The sequence below is a fragment of the Carassius carassius genome, chromosome 18 (assembly GCF_963082965.1).
Source record: "Carassius carassius chromosome 18, fCarCar2.1, whole genome shotgun sequence".
Classification (NCBI taxonomy): Eukaryota; Metazoa; Chordata; class Actinopteri; order Cypriniformes; family Cyprinidae; genus Carassius; species Carassius carassius.
In genome coordinates this window covers 1,915,643-1,939,698 of record NC_081772.1, presented here as the reverse complement: position 1 = coordinate 1,939,698, position 24,056 = coordinate 1,915,643, and the positions used below count along the sequence as shown (strand labels likewise).

The 24,056-nt window shown below is 35.5% G+C and overlaps 2 protein-coding genes across 2 annotated transcripts; one reads left to right on the top strand and one right to left on the bottom strand.

The window, feature by feature from the left end:
* Window positions 1-105: 105 nt before the first annotated feature.
* Window positions 106-11,180, bottom strand: nfkbie (nuclear factor of kappa light polypeptide gene enhancer in B-cells inhibitor, epsilon). Its single transcript, XM_059498154.1, has 6 exons — window positions 10,581-11,180; window positions 7,052-7,154; window positions 4,466-4,676; window positions 1,991-2,079; window positions 1,656-1,904; window positions 106-543 (listed from the first exon to the last, which is right to left on the bottom strand). Exons 1-6 carry the CDS (start codon window positions 10,889-10,891, stop codon window positions 478-480), a joined length of 1,029 nt encoding a protein of 342 aa, XP_059354137.1. The 5' UTR covers window positions 10,892-11,180; the 3' UTR covers window positions 106-477.
* Window positions 11,181-12,525: 1,345 nt separating this feature from the next.
* Window positions 12,526-19,101, top strand: tmem151ba (transmembrane protein 151Ba). The gene is made up of 2 exons (XM_059497879.1): window positions 12,526-12,920; window positions 17,295-19,101. Exons 1-2 carry the CDS (start codon window positions 12,843-12,845, stop codon window positions 18,774-18,776), a joined length of 1,560 nt encoding a protein of 519 aa, XP_059353862.1. The 5' UTR covers window positions 12,526-12,842; the 3' UTR covers window positions 18,777-19,101.
* Window positions 19,102-24,056: the final 4,955 nt, after the last annotated feature.

Below are 24,056 nucleotides of genomic sequence, written 5' to 3'. Positions count from 1 at the left end.
ACATTGAAATGCACAAAATGTAAATGACACAGCTGCTGGAAGATGTTCATGCCACACATACAAGTAAAAAAAAGCTTGCATTTTCAGTAGAAACAAAACTGCACGTAAATATTAAAACTACTTTTATTGGCACTATGAAACAGGTTTGCAAAGCAGTGTTTTATTTGCTCATGTTGTTTACAGCAGCACTGTATTGCTACAAAACATCAATATTGTGAATCATAGATCAGCATGCATTTGTGTTGTTTTACATGAAGGTTGTTCAATACAAACTACAAACAATACAAGATAGGTCCGCACGTCCACGTAGCAGCACATAATTCTGCATGAAGCTGTCACTGCTGCACAAATCTGCACTGGACATAAATAGTTGAGGTTACGGGCAGACGTTTCCAAAAGCGGTGCATCACTATGACCAAAGTCCTGCAACTTCAGATCAGTTTTTACGAACGAACGAAGAACGTGGCGCTGATGTGTTCAGGAGAAGCTCATGAGAGTCCTGCCCATGATCTGAATGTCATCGAAGGGGAACAAGGCCAAAATCTGCAAAAGCAAAAGGAGAAACTGTGACCACATCATCCCATTTCTAATGCAAAGCTTACTGTACAGAGCATATGCATTTACTGTATGCTGCTTTACAGTCAACACGGCACACACACAATACAATAAAACAACCAATAAAAGCATGTTTCAATTAAATAAATAAAAAACCCTGTTGAAAGGTATTGGCTGCACAATAATGCACACTAATAAACAAAGGTTAACTATCACTAATAATCCAAAACAATATTAACAGCATTAGTATTATTTAAATACTATTATAGTATTTATTATTACTATTTTTTAATAATGTTTATTTGTATATATTTTTTCCATTTTAATTTATTAAGAAATATATATTATAAAAATATTTTTTTATTATTATTTCATATTTTTAATCATATCATTTTATGATTATTCAAGTAATAAATATATTATATTAAATTATACATAGTAATATATTTAATTGATTAAATATTTATTATAATTTTAATGATTATAAAATGATCATGAAAAGTGTGATTCATAAAAATAATAAAATAAAATTGGTGTTAAAATATATTACTGTAATATATATATATACACACATATACACACACACTTTTTTTTACAAATATTTATATACATATATTTTATTATTTCATAATTTTTCATCTCAATCATATCAGTTTATGATTATTCAAATAATCAATATATTATATTAAATTATACATAGTAATATTTAAAATGAGGTAATTTTATAACAATTATTTTAATACGTATATAACTTATAATATATAGATTTTTTAATGATCAAAGTTATCATAAAAATGATTTATAAAAAAAGAAATAAAATTGGTTTGTTTTAAAAATACATTTAAATATAAAATAAATAAATAAATAAATATATATATATATATATATATATATATATATATATATATATTTTATAAATTATATTACAATACTTGTATAAATAATTACAGTAAAAAATATTTTATATTATTTCATTATTATTTTTGATAAAATCTCATTATTTTATGTTCATTAAAATAATGTTTTAATAGTTTTAGTTCTAATTAATGTTATAGAGTTGGTGGAGATTGAAAGAGTCACAGTGATGTCGATGTCCTTACATCATCGTTGCCGTCGGCCAGATCCAGAGCCGTCTCGTCCTCCATGTTTCTGATCATCTTGTCGGCTCCGGCCTGACACAGGAGGTTAGCGATGGTGGCGTCCTGTCGGCCCACGGCCAGATGCAGCGCGGTGCAGCCGTTAAACATAGCCGTGTCTACATTGGCCCCTTTATTGAGCAGCATGTTCACCGCCGTCGTGTCGTGCAGCTCCACTGCCATGTGTAACGCCGTCTTCCCGCTCGTCCCCTCCTGAATGAGGAAATCAGACGGATGTTTGGTCACAAGACTGAAGGCTTTGACTTTCCACACATCAGAATCGGCCTCAAGGAGCTCACCTGGAGGTTCAGATCCACCCCGTTCTTCATCAGCAGCCGCATTAGACGATGATGCTTGTGCAGCGTTGCCACATGGAGACACATGAGCCCTGCACAGTGAAGATCAGATGCAATATTTAATCCCTCAAGTCATATATAACATCACAATATCAAATCTGACGGCAGAAACATATTCATAAATACTGAAATCGCTTTTGAATGGGAACTTGCGGTTCACTTGTTTGGACTCTCCTTTTGACTCTTATCTGACTTTTTTTTCCTCCTGTGTGTTGCATTTAAATATTTTGCATGATAAAATAGCACTAAATGTTAGATTTTGTGGAGAAGGGCCAATGGTAGCAAGCCTTTTAGCTGAAAAAAATGCACTGAAAATATTTTTTTTTCTTTGCTTTTTTATATCCACATGGTAAGTTCAATGCTAAAAAAGTAAACTAAAAAATAGAATGCATGAGCTAAAACGAGTAACGTAGATTACCTTATTAACTACAGTGTTCATGATGTAATCTGTAATCAGTAAGGGACTACAGTTTGAGAGTAATCTACTCGCTGTCATGCTGACGCAAAGAGAAAGCCGAATGATGGTCATGTTATGAAACGCCGATACTGGAAGTTCATGACAAAATGGAAAAACTCCAGGGCACTTTTTTGCTGACAACTTCCTTGTTCTGACACAACTGTTTCTGTTCACTAAAAAAACCTCATGATCCAGTCAGAACCAACGCAAGTGAAGGAACCAGCATCACAGAAGTGTGACCGCACTTCTCAGTACGATTCTTCCAAATATACAGTCGTGGCCAAAAGTTTTGAGAATTACATAAATATTACTTTTCAAAAAGTTTGCTGCTAAACTGCTTTTGGATCTTTGTTTCAGTTGTTTCTGTGATGTACTGAAATATAATTACAAGCACTTCATACGTTTCAAAGGCTTTTATCAGAGTCAGTATTTGCAGTGTTGGCCCTTCTTTTTCAGGACCTCTGCAATTCGACTGGGCATGCTCTCAATCAACTTCTGGGCCAAATCCTGACTGATAGCAACCCATTCTTTCATAATCACTTCTTGGAGTTTGTCAGAATTAGTGGGTTTTTGTTTGTCCACCTGCCTCTTGAGGATTGACCACAAGTTCTCAATGGGATTAAGATCTGGGGAGTTTCCAGGCCATGGACCCAAAATTTCAACATTCTGGTCCCGAGCCACTTAGTTATCACTTTTGCCTTATGGCACGGTGCTCCATCGTGCTGGAAAATGCATTGTTCTTCACCAAACTGTTGTTGGATTGTTGGAAGAAGTTGCTGTTGGAGGGTGTTTTGGTACCATTCTTTATTCATGGCTGTGTTTTTGGGCAGAATTGTGAGTGAGCCCACTCCCTTGGATGAGAAGCAACCCCACACATGAATGGTGTCAGGATGCTTTACTGTTGGCATGACACAGGACTGATGGTAGCGCTCACCTTTTCTTCTCCGGACAAGCCTTTTTCCAGATGCCCCAAACAATCGGAAAGGGGCTTCATCGGAGAATATGACTTTGCCCCAGTCCTCAGCAGTCCATTCACTATACTTTCTGCAGAAGATCAATCTGTCCCTGATGGGTTTTTTTTGGAGAGAAGTGGCTTCTTTGCTGCCCTTCTTGACACCAGGCCATCTTCCAAAAGTCTTGGCCTCACTGTGCGTGCAGATGCGCTCACACCTGCCTGCTGCCATTCCTGAGCAAGCTCTGCACTGGTGGCACTCCGATCCCGCAGCTGAATCCTCTTTAGGAGACCATCCTGGCGATTGCTGGACTTTCTGAGATGCCCTGAAGCCTTCTTTACAAGAATTGAACCTCTTTCCTTGAAGGTCTTGATGATCCTATAAATTGTTGATTTAGGTGCAATCTTAGTAGCCACAATATCCTTGCCTGTGAAGCCATTTTTATGCAACGCAATGATGGCTGCACGCGTTTCTTTGCAGGTCACCATGGTTAACAATGGAAGAACAATGATTTCAAGCATCACCCTCCTTTTAACATGTCAAGTCTGCCATTCTAACCCAATCAGCCTGACATAATGATCTCCAGCCTTGTGCTCGTCAACATTCTCACCTGAGTTAACAAGACGACTACTGAAATGATCTCAGCAGGTCCTTTAATGACAGCAATGAAATGCAGTGGAAAGGTTTTTTTGGGATTAAGTTAATTTTCATGGCAAAGAAGGACTATGCAATTCATCTGATCTCTCTTCATAACATTCTGGAGTATATGCAAATTGCTATTATAAAAACTTAAGCAGCAACTTTTCCAATTTCCAATATTTATGTAATTCTCAAAACTTTTGGCCACGACTGTACACAACAGAATAACATGAAAATAGCTGTTACTCTACAATGCACTTGTTAGGATGTTTTGAGCATGCAACAAAACGCATGATTTTTACACACTCATCTTTAGTGACAGAGGTCTGTTCAGTTCACTAACAAGTATGATGACTTTCTCTCTCTCACCTCTCCAGTTCTGTGCTTCCAGCACGTAGGCGAGTTTGCTGGGCGAGGCGTTGTGGATCATCTCATTGGCACAATCCCAGAATCCCTGCTCACACGCCACATGGAGAGGGGTGTTTCCCTCCTGGTCCTGGAGCTCCAGTGAGACCCTCTTTTCTACAAGACCCTTCACTACAGAGGGCAGGTTCAGATACGTGGCCAGATGCAACGGCGTCTGTAGACAACAGAGTTAAAGAAGCGTTGGACAAAATGCTGTTATTATGAGGATTATCATGGCTAATGATGACAAAAACATGAAACTACAACAGATAGAGCTGATGCTGGACATTACGGTGTTTCTTTAAGTAATGCCAAAATAGTAAGAGCCATTACATCTAATGTTTTATAGATATTTTAAATTGATTAATTAAACCACGCACATCTGATGACAAAAGATAGGTGCGTTGGAGACAAAGACCAACCAGGTCAAAAACTAACAAGCAAAAACTAATCCCGTACACCATCTATGCAAAAAATATCTAAATGTTTATTTATTGACAGGTTTTTAAAAAATCCTGATGAAGGTCATGCAATCCAAACATCATCAATAAATATATATATTTTTTTATGTATTTGTTTGTTTTTACATTTTTTTGCATAGTGTGAGGAATTTTTTTTTTATATATTTTTTAAAATATTTAAATGTATATTACATATATACAGGTGTTTCTGTATGTGTGTGTGTGTGTGTGTATATATATATATATATATATAATTTTTTTTTTTACTACTATTTATATGTACACATCATTTTATGATTTTTTAAATAATGAATAAGTTATATAAAAAAAATAATATATTAAAAATTGTTATAATTCTATTATATAATTATTTTAATATGCATACAACTTAATATATTTATTATTTTGTTGATCATAAAGTTATCATAAAAAAATACATTAAATATTTGTGTGTTTTTTTTTTTTTAAATAAAATCACAATATTTTATGATCATTAAAATAATATATATATTAAAAAAAGTATAACATTTTAGATATGTAAATGTTACTTTTATTTATTATTAAATCTGTCAAAGGGTACGTGAACCGAAATGTATTTTTTTAAGCAACCGGATATGTTGGCTTATGTGTAGCATGGGGACGGTCCCCATGTCTCAAAATGCAAAGATTACAACCCCAATGCTCCAGGCCATCATGCTAGATCTGACAGTTAGCAAGAGCGCTGAAGAATGGCATTCATCCACCAACCCTTTTGATTGAATGACATCAAGGACAGTAAGAACTGAGGTTCATTTATTCCTAAGAAGAGGGACCATGCACAGGTTTACTCAATCTGGGAGTTAAACACTAAATGTGTCAAAAGGAAACATCCGAGTAATATGTCCGATGGCCTGGCTTTAGTTGATGACGTGGATTTTGGTAAAGCGCAGCAGCATCAGTATTACTCACAGCTTTAGATGCTGAGTGTCAGATTAGTGCTGCTGTGTTTCCTTCAGACTCACACTGATGGGCTTCAAGACCACCTGACATCCTCTCATATCATAAAACCCAACATGAAATGGTGTTTGCAACCCAATTTACATCAACAATGTGACATTTTTTGGCTGAAACAGGATATATCAGTAAATGTGGGGAAAAACCGTGTGATTTTTATTGGATGCAGGGCTTTTCCTTTTCAGTAAAGATAGTTGTTTCCTTACAGCAAGTCACTACATTTGATCTAGAATTACAATCAGCAATTGACTGTAATCTAAAACTAGTCGAATGAATCGATGCATCAATCGAGATCCCACCCAATGCATTATTACCATTCATGATTTCTGGTAAGGTTTCTGAGAAAATATTTTAAAGCAGAGCCAAACTACAAACACTTATTTTCCCATTTAAATGAGATTTGAATCATTTCAATGGCATTTCCAAGGTTGGAAATCACAATTTTAACCCTTTGATGCATGCATTTTTAATAAGGAAAACCCTTTAATGATTCTATTCTTGCTTTACAGTAAAAGGAAACATGTTCTTTCCCCAAAAATGATGCATTATGATGTGAAAGCCACACATTAGTCCGTCAGTCCAGCAATAGTCATTCCAGAGGTGCATCACCACTTTCCACAGTGTATCTGTGAGTAATCACAATAATGTTACATCACACCTGAAATGGTTAAAACAGCTTTAGAGGGCAATTCATTGATATTGGTTTCCATGACTGTGAAGCACTTCCTTCTACCAAAATGCCAACAAAAATTCAATAAACAGTTCATTCTGCTCGTTGCTCGAACTATAGCAATCATACTTCTAGACTGCATAGGGCATTTCCTCAGAAAGCCCCTCTTCTGCGGTCACCAGATAAACCCCGAATTTCAAAATAACAATTGAAACAGAAGCTGTCAAACGAGTATAATATCCCCCCTCCCCTCATTCTTTGATACGAGCTCAGGGAGTTCCCCTCAAAGGGGAAACAAAAATAACCAAACTCATCCATACAAGATTTCCCTTCAACCGTTTTTCTGTTCCTTCAGGCTCTTATTCATGAAACACGAGCAGAAATCGTCCATTGAATGCGACAAATCTGACATTCTTAAAGAGATACCTGATATAAGTTGTTCTGTATATCCATCAGCTCTGGAGAAAACAGGTCTATCAACTGACGTGCAAAGCATTCCTCTTCGTGGATTATGGCCAGATGGAGAATCCTAGAAAACAGAGACACAAAAACAAAAGTTGTTGTTGAGTAAATGCCAGTTAAACGCGGGTTAAAAGCTGAAGCAAGAGTCAACGGTAAAGGGAAGGAACTATCAAGCAAACCGCAGTCTAAAAGCAGCACATTTCACAATGTGTGATGGAAAAATAGGGCGAATGATACTGAGAAACACGCCACATGAAAAGTGCATGTCAATGACAGACGAATTCAGCCATTGCGCAACACTGGAACTTTTGTGCATTATAAAAGCATTGCTATTCAAATGATAAAACCCATCGGATGGAGCTGCTTTGGATACTAAAACCCTACAAAAATGCCAACGCAGCTGATTTCAACGCAGATGAGATGCGAAGACAAATGAAGTGAGGGATTTGTAGTTGAGTGAATCTCAAGAAAACAAATCCAAACAACAACAACAAAAAAGAGATTGCATTATGCATAACACAATCAACAGACTTTATTTTCTTTATGCAAAATATCCTTTTTGGCTAACATAAGACCTAGGCATGTTTTAGGCTAGTTGCACGAAACAAATCCATTCGTTTCTCAGCTCTCAGATGTTTCTGAGTCACAAACACAACCAGTAAATGATGTATGCAGGAACATAAATTAATGCACGCTCATTATCTTTTTTTCCCCCATCCTCCTGCTGCCGTGTTTCCTCGCAGGTGTGTGACTTCTCGGCTACTTTCCCCACATGCGATAACCTAGACTTCACTTTTACAGTAAGCCAGAAGGAAGCAGGTAGAAGCAAGTGGTTTCAGCATATAAATAATGTGAGAGCAACTTCAGTGTCATCACATCTTATTGTGGTAAATCCATCGTGATTCATATTACTTCGCTGCATATGAAATCAACAGGTTCAGTTCACCTAAAAATGAGCATTCGGTCAACATTTATTCCACCTTGTGACCTGGTTTCGGAAAACACCAAAAGAGAGATTTTGAAGAACGTTAATGCTGCTCTTTTCCCATATAATGAAAGTGGATGGGGACTGGGGCTGTACTGTACAATGCATATGACAAATAAAGTCCATATGACTTATGCACAATATTTTGAAAGTTTAATATTATTATAAAGACTAATATTATTAAGTTAATAGATACACTGCCAATGCATAGATGTGTAACACTACGCCTTCATCATATCCAATGACCTTCAGTAATTATTAATATTGGAAGTCTGGACAAAAATATTTCAAACCTGGAAAATCTGGTGTTTTATAATGTTTGTTGATGCAATGTAAGGAATCCCAAGGCTTTGCCATTTTTATGATTTCATTATTAGCTTTTCATAACCACCCTACAGTTTGGGAAACTCTGCTGGAATGTAATGTTTAATGCATTTTATGATATTGATAACCAAAAATGAATTTATCTTTTTTTTTTCTTAAAACAACACAATAATCCCATTCAAGTCTATGTGATAAACAGGTTAGGTCAAAAGTAATCAGACTACATTTGTGTAATCCAGATTACAGTACTACCATAATTACAATTTGGCTACAATTCATAATTAATCTACCTAACACTGCTTGTACTGTATGACAGGAATGAAGACCTTAATTCAGATAGTACTTTTAATTCAATTTATATGGGCCTCATTGAGGAGGCTTCACCATGAAAGCATGCACTATGGAGTACAAAAACCTGGAATTTATTATAAATGATTCATTTTTGGGTGTCATCATTTTGGATTATTCAAAAACTACTCCTCAAAAATTTCCTTAGTATATCTTCATTGTTGTATATGACTGTCTGTAATTATAAAACGGATATTAAACCTGTACAATGGGATACTACTTGCTCTTCTAGACTGTCTGGGGATTTCATTTAGCCAATGGAATTTCTTCATAAGCATGTTCTTAACTCTGATGACATTCAGGGAAAGACAAAGGAGTTTTTTTTTCTTGCAACAAAGGCAGAGCAAAGGTAAACTTTATCAGGTCGCTTAGATTCAAGAAGAATCAAAACGCAAGACGTTTTTAAAATCACAGCCGTATTTCATCCTGGTTTGTCAGTGTGAAAACCGATGCAGAAATGAAAACTGTGTGTACGTGTCCACTTGTGCGGTGAATGTTGGCGTGTGTTTTTGAACATACATACACGTTACAGGTTGAACCACGATCTGGTGTAAAGGTCAACACTTGCATAAACAAGTTTGTGACGTGCTTCTGGGCTAAATGGGAATTAAAAGCACATGAATGTGTGTTTATAACAAAAGCTTTGCACTCTCCAAAAGGCTGGTATCAGAATGTGCTTTCTGACCCAACGAGGGGGAATTCCACTGATGTCTGCATACTTCTGCTTTCTTCTTCTCATGCGCCATAAACGGCAGATCCAGTTTCTAGATGTCTGTTAACTGACTGTAGTGTTAAAACAGTCTGCTACTGTAATCAAAACTTCATCGCTTACACTAGAATGTGTCACTCGGCAAACTAAACAGACTGTAAAATGAATCAACTTAGAAAAATGTGTGTGTTAGAATCTTGTCTACCAATAGAGTTAAATTTTTACACCGATGGCTGGATTCCCAAAGACGTCCTGTCCTCTCTGTTTGACAACATAAACATTTAATGCCTTGCAAAACAAAGAGTTGAACAAACTGCATTAGTCTCTGTTCCACCTAACCATTGCCTTTGCATATTAGGATGGAAAACATCTGTTGACTTATGACTTAAACATTTAATTAAAAAAATGTTTAGAGTGCAGACCTGCTTAATTTGTCTGATTATATACACCTCTTGACCTTGGCACCTAAATTATTGCAATGTTTTGGATTAAAATTAAGCAACAAGGTACAAATATATGTGCAACCCAGTTGAGCTTGATTATATTTCCAATACACGACCTAAAGTGCCTATCTGCTTTAATAAAAACATTAGAGTACACTATTTTCAGTTAAAAGTTCATTCATTTCCATTACTCCGCTAGAAGATATAGTCCCTGTCTTAAGGGAGCGTTGCAATGAAATTAAAATATTGATCAAATGGGGGCTACAGTAAAACGAACAACATGGATTTCACTTAATACATTTTTCACTTAATAACGATTTCAGCTCTAATTAACAAAACACTTGTTCACCGAATCACTGTGCAGCGCCCAAACAATTAACAAGACAGGGACAGATGGCACTTAAAAATTGCATTTCAAAACTTTTTTGAGTTAACGTGTCTCTAATATATAAAAAAATGCATTCTCATCTTCTATCATATAGAAACCGTTTTCTAAAAACAATAATGCATACAGAACGTGTTGGAAGTTATAATGTAATATTACTCCGCGGCGCGCGACCTCGCTTCCTAAACCACGTTAATTAAAAATGACAAAACCGCACTATTTAGACATCAAAACACACTTGATCTGCACTCGGGTGATGCATGGGAACTTATCAATGAAGGGGAGTTTTATAAACGTACGTGTCTCCATCCTCTGTAACAGTGGTTAGGAAATTCACTTCCTCTTCGGTGTATTCACAGTCCGTCGCGCTTTCACATTCAGAAATGCTGCATTGCTCGATAAAATCCCCCAAACTGTCCACTGTTAGCGATGATGAGACGTAAGCAGAGTCCAGTCGCTCGTCTGTAACGCAGGCTTTTTCCTTTTCCTGAGATCTGTCCGAGTTCGCGTCCTGTTCTCTGGAAATCGATTTGTACGAGTCGATTCCGGAGTCAATCCGACTTTCGTCGAAGTCGAGTTTGCCTTGTTTCTCGCCGCCGCTTTGCGCCATTTGGAAGCTTTGATGCTTAGGCTACAGTCCGAATATAAACGTAGCGATGTAAAAACGTAAAATCACCGTGACATTATGACACCAGAGACATTCGCTTTTGTTTCTCATCCCACCGCCGATGACTCCGCTGTCCAGGCTTCACAATGGCTTTTTAACGTCAAGTCTGTGGTTTCAGGTTGAGTTCAAATGTGCCATCCAGACTCTGTAAGTTAATGAAACCGCTGTGAGTGTGCAGGCAGTAAAGTGAAGCTCATGGGGAAGCGGCACTGTAGGCGGAGTTAAAGCGGCTTTCAAGCCGTCTAAAGTGGGAATTCCCTTCAGGGAGTGGCAAACCCATACCATTTCAACTGCAGTCCAAACACAACCTGACAACCCCACGGAATCTCCTAGAAGACCAAAACTACAGACCTGTTCTCTTTTCTGGACACCCGACAACTTCCTAAAACGAATCGACTGGCTTTATGGAGTCCTTCATTTCAACCTCGAGTTGCAACACAGCTTCGATCTGGACATTTATGGGTTTCCCCAGGAGTGCACGTGTTGGTTAGAATCACATGAAAAATAGTCATCAAATTGAAATTTATAAATGTGCATTGAATATTAGCCTGTTTAGGCTTGTAGCCTGATATATTCGACTACATAACAATCCTGAGAAATTTCTTTAGAAATTATGCGTTTTAAGATAAGAATATAAATGATTTCACACATGCACGTAAATCTACTCATGTTTAGTATTTTAAAAATCTTTTTTTTTTTATCTTCAATGCTTTTGTTATTTGTAGATTGACTTGAATAGAACAATGACCCCTAACAATGACCACAATGTGGCGCTGTAGTCTGTTTAAATTCTGAACTCTGTGTGATTGGTTGGTTGAATATCGACAAAAATTATATAATATAGCCTTACAGACTAGTACTGCACAAAACTTCTGCAGAAGGTTGAAGTGTAGGCTACTTGATCTTTTCACATTTTAAAGGTTAAATAAAAGTCTCACATTGACTTTCCATTCCAGGGTTATTTCATCTAAAATGACATTCGGTGGTGTATATAAGATCAGAGTCAGTGTTTGTGTTGAGCAACAAAGACTTTAAGAGTTTTGTGTCCATGTGGGTAGTTGATTATGACGTCAGACCCTTAATTATGATTTCAGAAAGATCAAATCAATGTTTTAAAAGAGGGGAATAATCATATAGAACAACAGAAAGAAAAGAGAAGAAACTGCTTAAGACTAAAAAGCATGCTGTTCATGATTTTTTTGTTTGTTTTTTATTCTGCGTGACTCATTAAGTTGTGGTGAAACAGAAAATGCAAACTGGCTATTATTAATAGAACAAAAATACTAATAACCTTATGTTATTGATAAATTATTTGATTTTGATCAAATAATTTAATCAAAGTTAAAATAACTTTTCACACATAATTTATATTATATAAATCGATTATAAAATACATTGTACAGTATTTGATTTCTTTCTAATTCCATGCAACCCGTTATATACTGATGAATGGGAACATGCAAATTGGCTATTGGTGTTAAAAGGCTAATATTCACAAGGGCTGATAAGAAATGAGAAACCGATGCATAGAGTCAAGGTCACGTCTCTCTCTCTCTCTCTCTCTTTCTCTCTCTCTCTCTCTCTCTCTCTCTCGTTACCTGGATCTGAGCTGCGCATCCGTGTGGATGCATCTCGCGCCTCATTGTCATTCACTCCGCGTTCACGAGCTCGTGTGCACGTGGATGCGCTTCGCATTTCGATTCGATTTCTGCATTTCGACGTGACTCAGATTCGATCTTTTATTTGCAAAACAGCAGTCCCGAGGGAGATGTCCGCGGGTGCCCGGACAGCCTGCAATCCCTCAAGTCCTGAGTCCTGAGGTGTGGGAGGATGCTGCCTCGCTGAGGATCTGGACACATGGCTGTGATGCTCCAGGATCGTCTTCTTCTTCATCATGTCTCCAGCAGCTCCGGTGACGGACAGCAGTGCTGTTGATGTCCTCCACGAGCAGACGGACGCGCCGCGGGAATCGGTGAGTTCAGCCGCGGCGCGCGCGTTCATCTCGACGCGAGGCTTGAAAACCTTTGTTACAAACCTGCGACGGAAGAGAACGGATAGACGCTTTATTCTGTATGTTTCACCGAAAGCTAATTAATGCAACGCGGTTTATGTTTAATTGACTCGAACATGGGGAGGATTGTGAGTGTGTGTGTGTGTGTGTGTGCAGTGAAAGGAGACACACACAAATATCCATATCTATCTGTCTACTGTAGACTACTGTAGTAATAGACTGTATAAACCAATTACACGTTCAATGCAGTGGCAGACAGTAATAGAGTGGATTTCAGGAAACGTCATAGTCATATTTCATCACCAAATCCAAAAAAAGAGAAAGAAAGAAGGAAAGAAAGAGAAACACACTTTTTGTAATATTTTTTGTAATATTTTTATTGTAATTAAAACAATGTGTTTACTATAATTTATAGCACAATTTAAATGTAATTAGTATTGTTTACTAATTGAGTGATTTGTTCTGAAAATAATGTATGAGTTTTTGATTAAAATAGTCCTCAAATTATTAAATTATATTTGAATTATTGTTTACATAAATTATATATAATTGTATTTTTATAATTTGTAGTATATTCTGAATACAAGAATATGCTTGATAGTCATTAAAATAATATGTTAAAATAATTATTGTATGATTTAGGTACATAAATTATATATAATTTATGAATAGTAATAATAATAATTCTAGTTGCTTTAAGCGCATGCTTGATTGTTATAAAATTAATGTACAAAAATATGCAAAACAATTCTTAAATTATTTTAGAATAAATACATAAATTCTATATCTTTAATAATGTTATTGTTTAAAAAAAAAAATTTTGTTGGGGGGGGGGGTTTAAATGTGACCTGCATTTTGTGAGAATCACCCAGTCACATTTAAGTTGTTTGTAATAATTTTTTTAAATATATTTTAGACTGAGAATTCATGAAACTTTGTTCTCACTGACACGTTATCAACAGCCAGGGTCTCCCTGATGATCTAAACCTCATGAATTGGCAGCTATGTTGCCTTAATAAAACTCCACAGGACTAAAATAGTGCGAATGAAAGTGGGACGCCTCGCTCACACCTCCCAAAATATACAGTGTGACAGCAGCGAGACTCAGAGCATGTGTTTTCACTGCAGCGTCTGACAGAGCCTCGGGTCTCGGCCTTGAGCACAACACAGAGGCTTTGTTTCACAATAGCTTCAGCTTCAACTAACACAGTAAGGCTGGAAGCAAATGTGTTTTCTCTGTTGGGATTGGTTCATCTCATGCTCTACACTTCATTTGGTGATTAACTGGTTTGATCATTATTTTCTCAGAAGTGATTAAGTGTAAATGCCCCTCTGTGTCACTGAAAGCTTGTTATTCACTAATTAGTGCCTATAAGAAATTATGTGCATCAAACACTTTCAGCTCAAAGAAAAGTGATTTGTATAACTATAATATGTGTACAAATTTAACAGCATCTAATTGATATATTCAAAGACCAAATTAGCTTAATCTATGAAGGTCATTCAGAGGAAATTAGTTAGCTGATGTGACTAGTAACTAGTTAAACCACATTTTTTGGCATTAACCCCACAATATCACACGTTACAAATATACCTACACTCTTAGAAGAAAAGGTTCAAAAATGAACCTTTTGAGGTTCCTGGAGATTGCAACTGTGGGGGAACCTTAAAGGTTCATTTTTGAACCTTTTTGAAAAGGTTCTAATTGGAACCTTCACTTAAAGGAATCAGTTCCTTTATGAACCTTTTTCTAGATAGCAATAACATTGTTTTTGTTTTTGTTGTTATTATACATTATTAATCCAATTTCACTATAAAGACAGAACACCATGATTGTCCATAAACTGTTTAATACATAAATATGCATTATAAACAAATCAACAAACACAAATCAAATGTGGTTAGGAGTTTTTTGTTAATGTTTTGAATGATGTTTTATTTTTATATTTTATATCAATTTATTTTATAGTAATTTTTAATTTTCATTTTAGTAAAAATTTTAGTTTTTATTTTATATATGTCTATATAGTTTCACAATGTTAGTTATTAGTTTTAAATATATTAGGTTAATATAGTTCAACTAAAAATAAAACCATCAAATAATCTTTTGTTATTTTAAATAAAATACATTTTCTGAAATATAACAAATTCATTTATTTACAAATTTAAATGTATTTATTTCAGTCAACACTTATCATTTTCATTTCGGCTAAAACACTAATAAAATAAAACTATATAGATGTTTTAAGTAAATAAATGGGGAAAAACCCTCACAAAATTACAAAAAATAAATAAATAGAATTAACCAGTTAAACAGAAAAATTAAATACAAAATCTAATTCAAAATATTAATAAAAACTATAATAGTATCTCAATATGGCACTAACACTGTTGGCAGCTAGATGAAATCTTTTTTTTTTTCATATTTTTTTTTATTTCAAGTAATTCAAATGTTTTTATGGTTTTAGTTTTAGTTAACACAATTATATCCCATTTGGGATGTATTTAGTTTTTTTTCCACCATGCAAAATGATTTCAGTTCATTATTATTTTTAAGAAAATCTTGCTTTAATGGTCTGTTTAAACTTTTAAGTACACGTTGTGTTTCATGAACCAACCTTTCCCTGCAGAATGTCCTCATACAACCTCAATTTTTTTTTTTTTTTTTTTAACTTATATGATTTTTGGGCAAAACCTGAGAAACCCATTTTGTTTTTGAAAAAAAAAATCGTCATTGTTTTCGAATACATCTCTTATTCAGTCTTTTTCCCATATAAAGACTTGTGAGCCACAGGACGTATAATATTCTGGCACTGATTTTTTTGGAATTCCCTCAAATGACAAAAGCAAAGAGACTCAAATACAAAACACAAATGAGAGTATTATGCATTGTATATTAATGGCTGAGAAATACTTCATAAGTGCTGTGGTTCTCGCTGAGAGCTCCAGTCGTGAGGGTAAAAGGTAGAGCGGATAATTATGGAAGAAGATCATCAATTATTTAATGCCAGCTGCCATGTTAAAGGCATAAGACAGCTACGCAATCAAATACTCCAGAAACAGCTAAATAAAACCCAGAGGAGTTTGTTCAGCATGAATATGATTACATGATCTTTGTATTTTGTCCATTCTTGGTCTCAAACTAAGGCTTTTCAAGAACCATATTTTTTGAAGTTCTTAATAAAACAAAGATTATTCGTTTTTTGTTTGTTTTTTTTACTTCAAAATTTCATGTTTGATTTACTTGTTACTTAATTGCTATTTCTTTGTAATTATGGATGAAATTTACTAGCAATGTGGAATTTTTTTTAAAGTAAATCCTACACTGTTAAAAATAAAGGTTGCAAAAGGGTTGTTTGAACATAGATGGCCAAAAAGGGCTGTGATGACCTTCGACCTTTGGCCATATATATATATATGTTTTTAAACTGTCTGCTAAATGAATTAATGTAAATTATGTAAATGCCAAAGAAGAAGAATTTTTGATTCCCCAAAGTCCCTCTCAGTGAACAGTTTCTAAAAGAATTCAATTTTTTCTAAGTGTGAAGAATATTTTAAAATTCTAAAAACCTTTTGGAATGGAAATGATTCATGGATGTTAAAGGTTGTCAATGGAACCTTCAAAGCAAATAAAGAACCTTTATTTTTAGAAAAATAATGTAATGTTAATTTGTGTGTGTGTGTGTGTGTGTGTGTGTGTGTGCAGTTCTTAAAAAAAAAAGGTTCTCAAAAAGTTCCTAAAAGGGAAAAATTTAAAATTCAGGACACCATTGGATATATTGTAATTTCAAGATGTATTTAGGTTTTGTCTGTAGAACAGTCTTGAGGGAAAAAAAAGAAAACCATTCTTAACCTTACTCTTAAGTTAGAAAATAAGAAGAAAAAGCGTTGGGTTGTAGATAGATATTTTTGCAAAAGATGACCTCATCAGATTCTTCTGATCAATCAAATGCGTTTGATTCCAACGTTTACAGCCCTGGGGCCGGATTCACCGAAATCCTCTTAAGAAAGAAGTTTAGAAATGTTGGAAGATAAATTCAAAGAAGTTTGTAAGAATGTTCAGTACACTCTTAAACATAATGGTTTCATATGTTTTTTTGTTTTTGTTTATATAGCAGTGATGCTATAGCAGCCCTTCTCAAAATAACTATTTGTTTCTTAGTGTACAGTACATTTTAATGATCTAAACAATTCTTTTCCACTACAAAGAACATTTTGTGGATTGAAGGGTTATTTTTAAGAGAACTGGACCACCATTTTCCCATTTGCCCAAACAACTTTTCAATCAGCTTAAGTTTTTCACCTCTTTCTCTCTCTCTGTTTATATCTTTACAGCAACGTCCAGTGAAGCAGTCTTTGAACAAGTCCCTGTGCCGCGACTCACACTGGAAATGCCTCCTTCTGTCACTGCTGATGTACTGCTGTGTGATCGCGATGACCTGGTGTCAGGTCACGAAGGTCACGCGCCTCACCTTCGACAGTGCTTTCAAGGGAAAGTCCATGCTGTACCATGACAGTCCCTGTTCTAACGGCTACATCTACATCCCGGTGGCTTTCCTCGTAATGCTCTACATGGTTTACCTGGTGGAGTGTTGGCACTGCTTCTTGCGCAACAAACTCCAGTTTAAAGTAGATCTGGAGAGCATTGCCGAGCGCGTGCAACGCATGCAACAAGCCACGCCGTGCATCTGGTGGAAGGCTATAAGCTACCATTACATACGCCGGACGAGACAAGTGACGCGGTATCGCAACGGCGACGCCTACACAACCACGCAGGTTTACCACGAGCGCGTCAACACGCACGTCGCGGAGGCCGAGTTCGATTACGGGAACTGTGGGGTTAAAGACATCTCGAGACACCTCACAGGACTGGAAGGCTTTCCGGTGACTAAGCTGCGCTTCACGAAGTGCTTCAGTTTTGCCAATGTTGAATCCGAGAACTCCTATTTGACGCAAAGAGCGCAGTTCTTCACCGAGAACGAAGGATTGGACGATTATATGGAAGCGCGTGAAGGGATGCATCTAAAAAACGTGGAGTTTAAGGAATACATGCTTGCCTTCGCTGATCCAGATGGCTTGCCTTGGTATGCATCGCAGTGTAGCTTCTGGTTAGCAGCGGTGTTGACTTTATCCTGGCCGTTGCGGGTCTTGATGGAGTACCGCACGGCGTATGTTCACTACCACGTGGAGAAGCTTTTCGGGTTCGACTATGTCGCTGTTGCGCCTCTGGATGAGCGTCCGTTTTGTCGTCACATCCCGAGGGTCAACACCATCGACAGCACGGAGCTCGAGTGGCACATTCGTTCCAACCAACAGCTGGTTCCCAGTTACTCTGAAGCTGTTCTTATGGATCTGGCGCAGCAGTCCAGCTGCAACACTTTCTCGCCGCGTGGCATCGGTGCGGCTGGCGGAAACGGCTTTGGTGGATACCGGCAGAACTGCGAACGCTGCCATCGCTCCATCAGCAGCTCGTCAATCTTCTCGCGAAGCGCGTTGAGCATCTGCAACAGTAGCAGTCCACGTTTGCCGCGTTTGCCTTTCAGCAGCAGCCGTTTGTCTCTAGGCCGTTTGTACGGCTCGCGCCGCAGCTGTCTTTGGAGAAGTCACAGTAGCAGCCTGAACGATCCCAGATGTCCGACGGAAAGCACACGATGCCTGGCTGATCAGTCGGCCAATGAGGAGAGCCCACCTTCGCCGCCGGCCTATCAGGATGCTCTGTATTTTCCCGTACTGATTATTCACCGCAACGAGGGCTGCGTCGGTCGCGATCACCATTCACTGCACCGTAACGGATCCTGCGTGGAGACTTCGTTATAGCGTAGCATAAGGACGATAGCACAAACCTGGTTTTCAAGTATTTGCAAAATTAAGAGACTGGTACAGAAATGTTTGTAAGAATCTCTGTTAATGTGCATCAGCACATAACTTTGAATGGCACATGATTGCATTTTGTCATCACAAATGCATTCGGACTTTTATTGTTGTATGTACACACTTGTGATGCACCATATTCAGCTTCTTCAACAAGGGCAACATCTGCCAAACTGCTTCTTACTTTGCATTTGTAATCATCATGAAATGGCATCATTTCAACACATTTTCACGTAAAACAACATATTCCAAGAGAATACATTAAATGCATGTAAAGTAAATATTTTGCTCAAAAATCTTCATTTCATTGCGACTTAAGAAAGACATAACAACATTTTTATTCTGGAAGTGAACTACTCCTTTAAGGGTTGAAAAATAAAATGAAATCCAAATCATCAGCAAGACAAGAACATTTCATCTAACGTTTTTCTTTGCAGTAACATGCACCGACAAATCATTCATTAACACACAGAAAGTACTTTTTTTTTTCTCCTTGATACTTCAGAAAAGTTAGTTTCTGTGCTAAATGTAAGAATCTTTATTTTTTTTTATATAGACATAAAAAGTAATATTTACCTGGTAAAAATGTAAAACTTGATTAGGTCAGGAAAGGTGGTTGGAGGTTTAGGGTTAAAAACATATCATGCATATCATGTAACATGCATTGACAAATCATTCACATTATCAAACACGTTAACAAAATGATAGTTAATTTGAGTTCATGTTGACTTTGCAAATTTGAAATGGACTTTTCTATCATTTTTCTCTCTGATGATTCAATCAGAATGCAAAACACTTTCAATGCAATTTTAAATACACACAGATGAGCAAAACAACATACTTCCTTAAAGTTAAACTTCACGACAAATAACACTATGTTGGATCCCAGGGTACTGACTGTTTACCAGAAACACAAATCAACAGCTTAGACTTCAAATGTTTTATCCCATGATTATGATTCATGCAGCTGTCCTGTCAAAGGCATAAAAAAAGAATTAAAAAAAAGAAAGGAAAATAAATAAAATCATAAAATCAATACTGCTTGATAGCAAAACAGAAACGATTCAGTAAAAAACTATTCATATATATATATACACATTTTTCTTCTGATCTATTTATGGCAACGGTGTCAGTGCTTTGAATAATTTAATACATGTAGCCGAAAGGACAAGAGAACCTCAAACAAAATACATAATCTTTGAAAATCATGCTTCATATTAAATAAACATTATCTTATCTATGTAAGATAATATTTAGGTAGGATCAAACTAAAGCATTCCAGTCGTTTTTATATGTTTTTTTATTTTATTTCCTGCAACTACCTCTTCTTTTTATAGGAGTGTAAGTGTCTCAGACTGTTATTTTAGTGTTCGTGTTTAATTATTTAAAAGCTTTGGTGATGACATCGCATTTATGTGTTGCTGTGAAAAGAAAAGTCATTGAGCATTAAGATCAGTTTTCACCAAAAACAGAAAAAAGCAGGACTCAAAATAAAAAGTGATGTTCGAAATGAATTTGCAAAATTAGTCTCATAAATATAGATTAAAACCGGAAACTAACATTATAATCTGCCAAGCTAAGGGAAAATATTGGCTGCAGTATATTGATATATCTTTGATTTAAATAATCTTTACATTTCCAAAGTCCTGCATCCTTTAAAACATTCCAGAATACATATGATCATTTCATAAAATCATTAAAATCACAAGTTTTACCATTTGTTTCTCATTAAGAATTTTATTAAAATGTAATTTTTAACAATTTCCTCTTATTAGGGATTTTATTTGGAACACAATTAAATTATGTCTGGGTCATATTTCACCAAAATTAAAAAAATAAAATAAATCATTAGCGTTTTTTATTGTGACATTATTTTTATGAATTTGAAAACACATTTCCCATTTAAATATTAAATTACTCAAATATGAAGTAATAATAATAATTATTATATCTTTTTTTAAATTTGTAATAATTTTCTATTATTAAAGATTTAACCCTTTAGATTTTCAATTATGATATTCTATCACATCTGTGTCACATTTCACACACACACACACACACACACACACACACACACACAGCGAAATGTGTGCGAAATGTTACCCAGAGAAATTTTAAAAGATTAATCCATAAAAAAATAAAAAAATACAAAAAAGTTGGATTTTGATCAACATCTTGTAACTTTGAAAAGGAAATCTGTTCTATGTCTCGATAAAATGTAATACAAAACATTTGTATATATATTAAAAAAAAATGTTTGCAATTGTTTATTTGACCATTACATGTGTGCATATACAGTAAACATCAGTATGATCTCTGATTGAATGGTATTGTGTTGAATAACATTGTGTGAGTGTCAATAATCACATCCGGTGTGAGGTACAGTGGACAGTGTGTCATTCATAAAATATCCCACAAACCAAATGATACTTTGTAAGCATGGATGATTAATGTATTTCCGTGCCGTTTTGATGCCATGCACGATGTTTGTATGCTGCTAAAGGCCATTTGGGTGGAAACAGTGCTTACACAATAATCAATGTCACATCACACAGAGTCTGTAAACACTATGTTGCCTATTCAGTTCGTGGCATATCTCAGGTTGTGTGTCCAAGTTAAATAAAACTCGATCAAATTGTCGTGGCTATGTGTTTTAATATGAATCAGGATTACATTAAGGTCAGGTGATATCCAAATGATCCTATTACCGCTGCATGGTCTCAGTGAATAATATATACATCAGTGCACATTATCTTTTATCAAAAATGTAATTGCTTGCACTGCTTCACTCGAAAATCAATGTCTGAGGCTGTGTGGACTATTAAAAATGTTAAAAAATTGCCAATTAGCTATTTAAGCATTGCTTTAGCTCTCCTTCTGGTTATGTTGCTTGTATGATTGTTTTTAATGTTTTTTAAAGAAGTCTCTTCTGCTCTGCAAGGCTGCATTTATTTGATCAAAAATACAATAAAATAAGAAATATGGTGAAATATTATTACAATTTAAAATCGCTGTTCCCTGTATGAATATATTGTAAACTGTAATTTATTTCTGTGATGCACAGCTGAATTTTCAGCATCATTACACAGGTGTCACATGATCCTTCAGAAATCATTAATTTAGTGCTCAAGAAACATTTCTGATTATTATCAGTGTTGAAAGCAGTTCATATTTTTTTGTGGGAAGTGTGATCAGTTTTGTTTTTCAGGATTCACAGATGAATAGAAAGTTCAAAAGAGCAGCATTCATTTGAAATAGAAATCTTTTGTAATGTTATACATTTCTTTACTGGCACTTCTAATCAGTTTGATGCATCCTTTTTTTTATTACTGATTCCAAACGTTTGTGAATCTAATATTCGCTTTTCACCATCCAATTCATTTCTTTTCTTTCTTAAATATTTAATTTAAAGGGTTCTGATTCTCAACACGTTTGCTGTCAGTGACCTTTAATAAACGCTCACTAATTATGAGCTAATTGAGTTAAACACTGTCACACACAAACACAGCAACATCTGAGCCAATCATGCTGCTCTTAACATCCGTTCATGTGTGCTTATGAATGAAAGTATATTTCTATTGACACTTAATGAAACATTTCAATATTTCATTTCACTGTTTAAGGCAAGACACCATTTAAATCAAACCTTTAACTCTGAGATCTGAACAAAACTAAATAATTTTGAATCTGGCTTTATCCTATGTTCAGACTTCTGTCGTGTAAATGTATGCAAATCAATGCATATTTAATTAGATCCTTATGCTTAAATATAACATTTCAGAAAACTTGTAGTGCAAAACAATTGTCTTTATGTACTGAGAGTAATCAACTGTGGAAAATACAGTTGTTTGCGACTCATTTTACTTCTTTAATGTGACATATTTCCAGTAAAAATGAGAAAAACAGAGGGTAAGGCTTGATTTTAACTGGTGTGGTACATGCAAGTTAAAAAAGACAACATTTCACCATGACAAAAATAAAACAGTGGAGAACTGTCAATTTATTAAGACCAGCACTGTTAAAAAGTTCAAGATCGGTACGATTTTTTACATGTTGTTGAAAGACTGCACCAAGGCTGCATTTATTTGAATAAAAAAAGGTATTTCATGTTTATTGCCGAATCGCTCTCTACTGTAAATAGCATTGCACTGTACACATTTCAAGGTCGAAGTACTCTGATGACAAAGCAGATCACATTTTGCAGTACAGCTGCACTGAGATGCTTTCACTCAGAGGACGCAGACTTATGTTTCTGGTGAGGCGCGCCAGAGCTCTTTCCTGAATAAGAGGAGATTGTTTGAAATATGATTATATGAGTATGAACGGAAATGGGAGGAGCGGATAAATGCAATGCATCCGTCCCAGGAGAGAGGTAATCCCCATCCCACACGTCTGTGATATGTGACATGAATAATTCATCGTGAACCAGGGCTGCATCTCTTAACAGACAATTAAATGCTTTTTAAAGTCCTTTGTTTTTTATCAAAAGCATGTTAAACAGGAATGGTAAAAATAGAGTAAGTAAATTGTACAGTATTATACTGAGGTGTTGCAAGAATGTTATCAATGTGCTTTTATCACTATATGGGATTGATTTCTGTCAGTTTTAACATCTGAGAGGTGAAAATTACAGGTCTTCATAAATTATCGTAACTCACTGCAAAAGTGATTTTTTACTCCGTACAAAAGCATAAACATTCTTAAATCAAGATTCATTTACTGTAGATGCAAAATAGTCTTGTTTTCTGTAAACAAATACATAAAATAAGAGAGGGTTATGCAAGAAAAAAAAAATCTTCCAAAAAATAAAAGTAAGAAAAAACAAATTAATACAAAGGGAAGACATGTTTATTTTTCCTTCACCATCGGAAGAAACATTTGACATTTTTAGCATAAACTTTACTTAATCTTGATATATATATATATTTTTTCTTTTCAGAAAAGACTTAGTATCTTGTAATTTTGTAACGCAGGTGTTTGCAGAAATAAAATCTAAATTAAGTGAAAGTTTATGCAAAGATTAATTTAATTTAATTAATGGCCAATTAATTCAAGAGGAAAACACATATTCTCTGTTAACTATGAATTTTCATTGAACAAAATCCTGATTTGCTGCTTATTGATAGTTAGTAAGCTAGCTGTTATTGCATGATAAATATGGACATGCAGAATAAAGCATTAATATGTAGCCTACTTAATAGTTCTAATAAACATTGTTTTTTTAAA

Excerpts from the sequence above, each read along its gene's own strand:
- nfkbie (XM_059498154.1), bottom strand. The coding sequence starts at position 10,891 with ATGGCGCAAAGCGGCGGCGAGAAACAAGGCAAACTCGACTTCGACGAA. Across the intron at positions 1,905-1,990 it reads GGGTGGATCTGAACCTCCAG|GAGGGGACGAGCGGGAAGAC; the intron begins GTGAGCTCCTTG and ends TTCCTCATTCAG. Across the intron at positions 544-1,655 it reads TGGCCGACGGCAACGATGAT|ATTTTGGCCTTGTTCCCCTT; the intron begins GTAAGGACATCG and ends TTGCTTTTGCAG.
- tmem151ba (XM_059497879.1), top strand. The coding sequence starts at position 12,843 with ATGTCTCCAGCAGCTCCGGTGACGGACAGCAGTGCTGTTGATGTCCTC. Across the intron at positions 12,921-17,294 it reads CGGACGCGCCGCGGGAATCG|CAACGTCCAGTGAAGCAGTC; the intron begins GTGAGTTCAGCC and ends ATATCTTTACAG.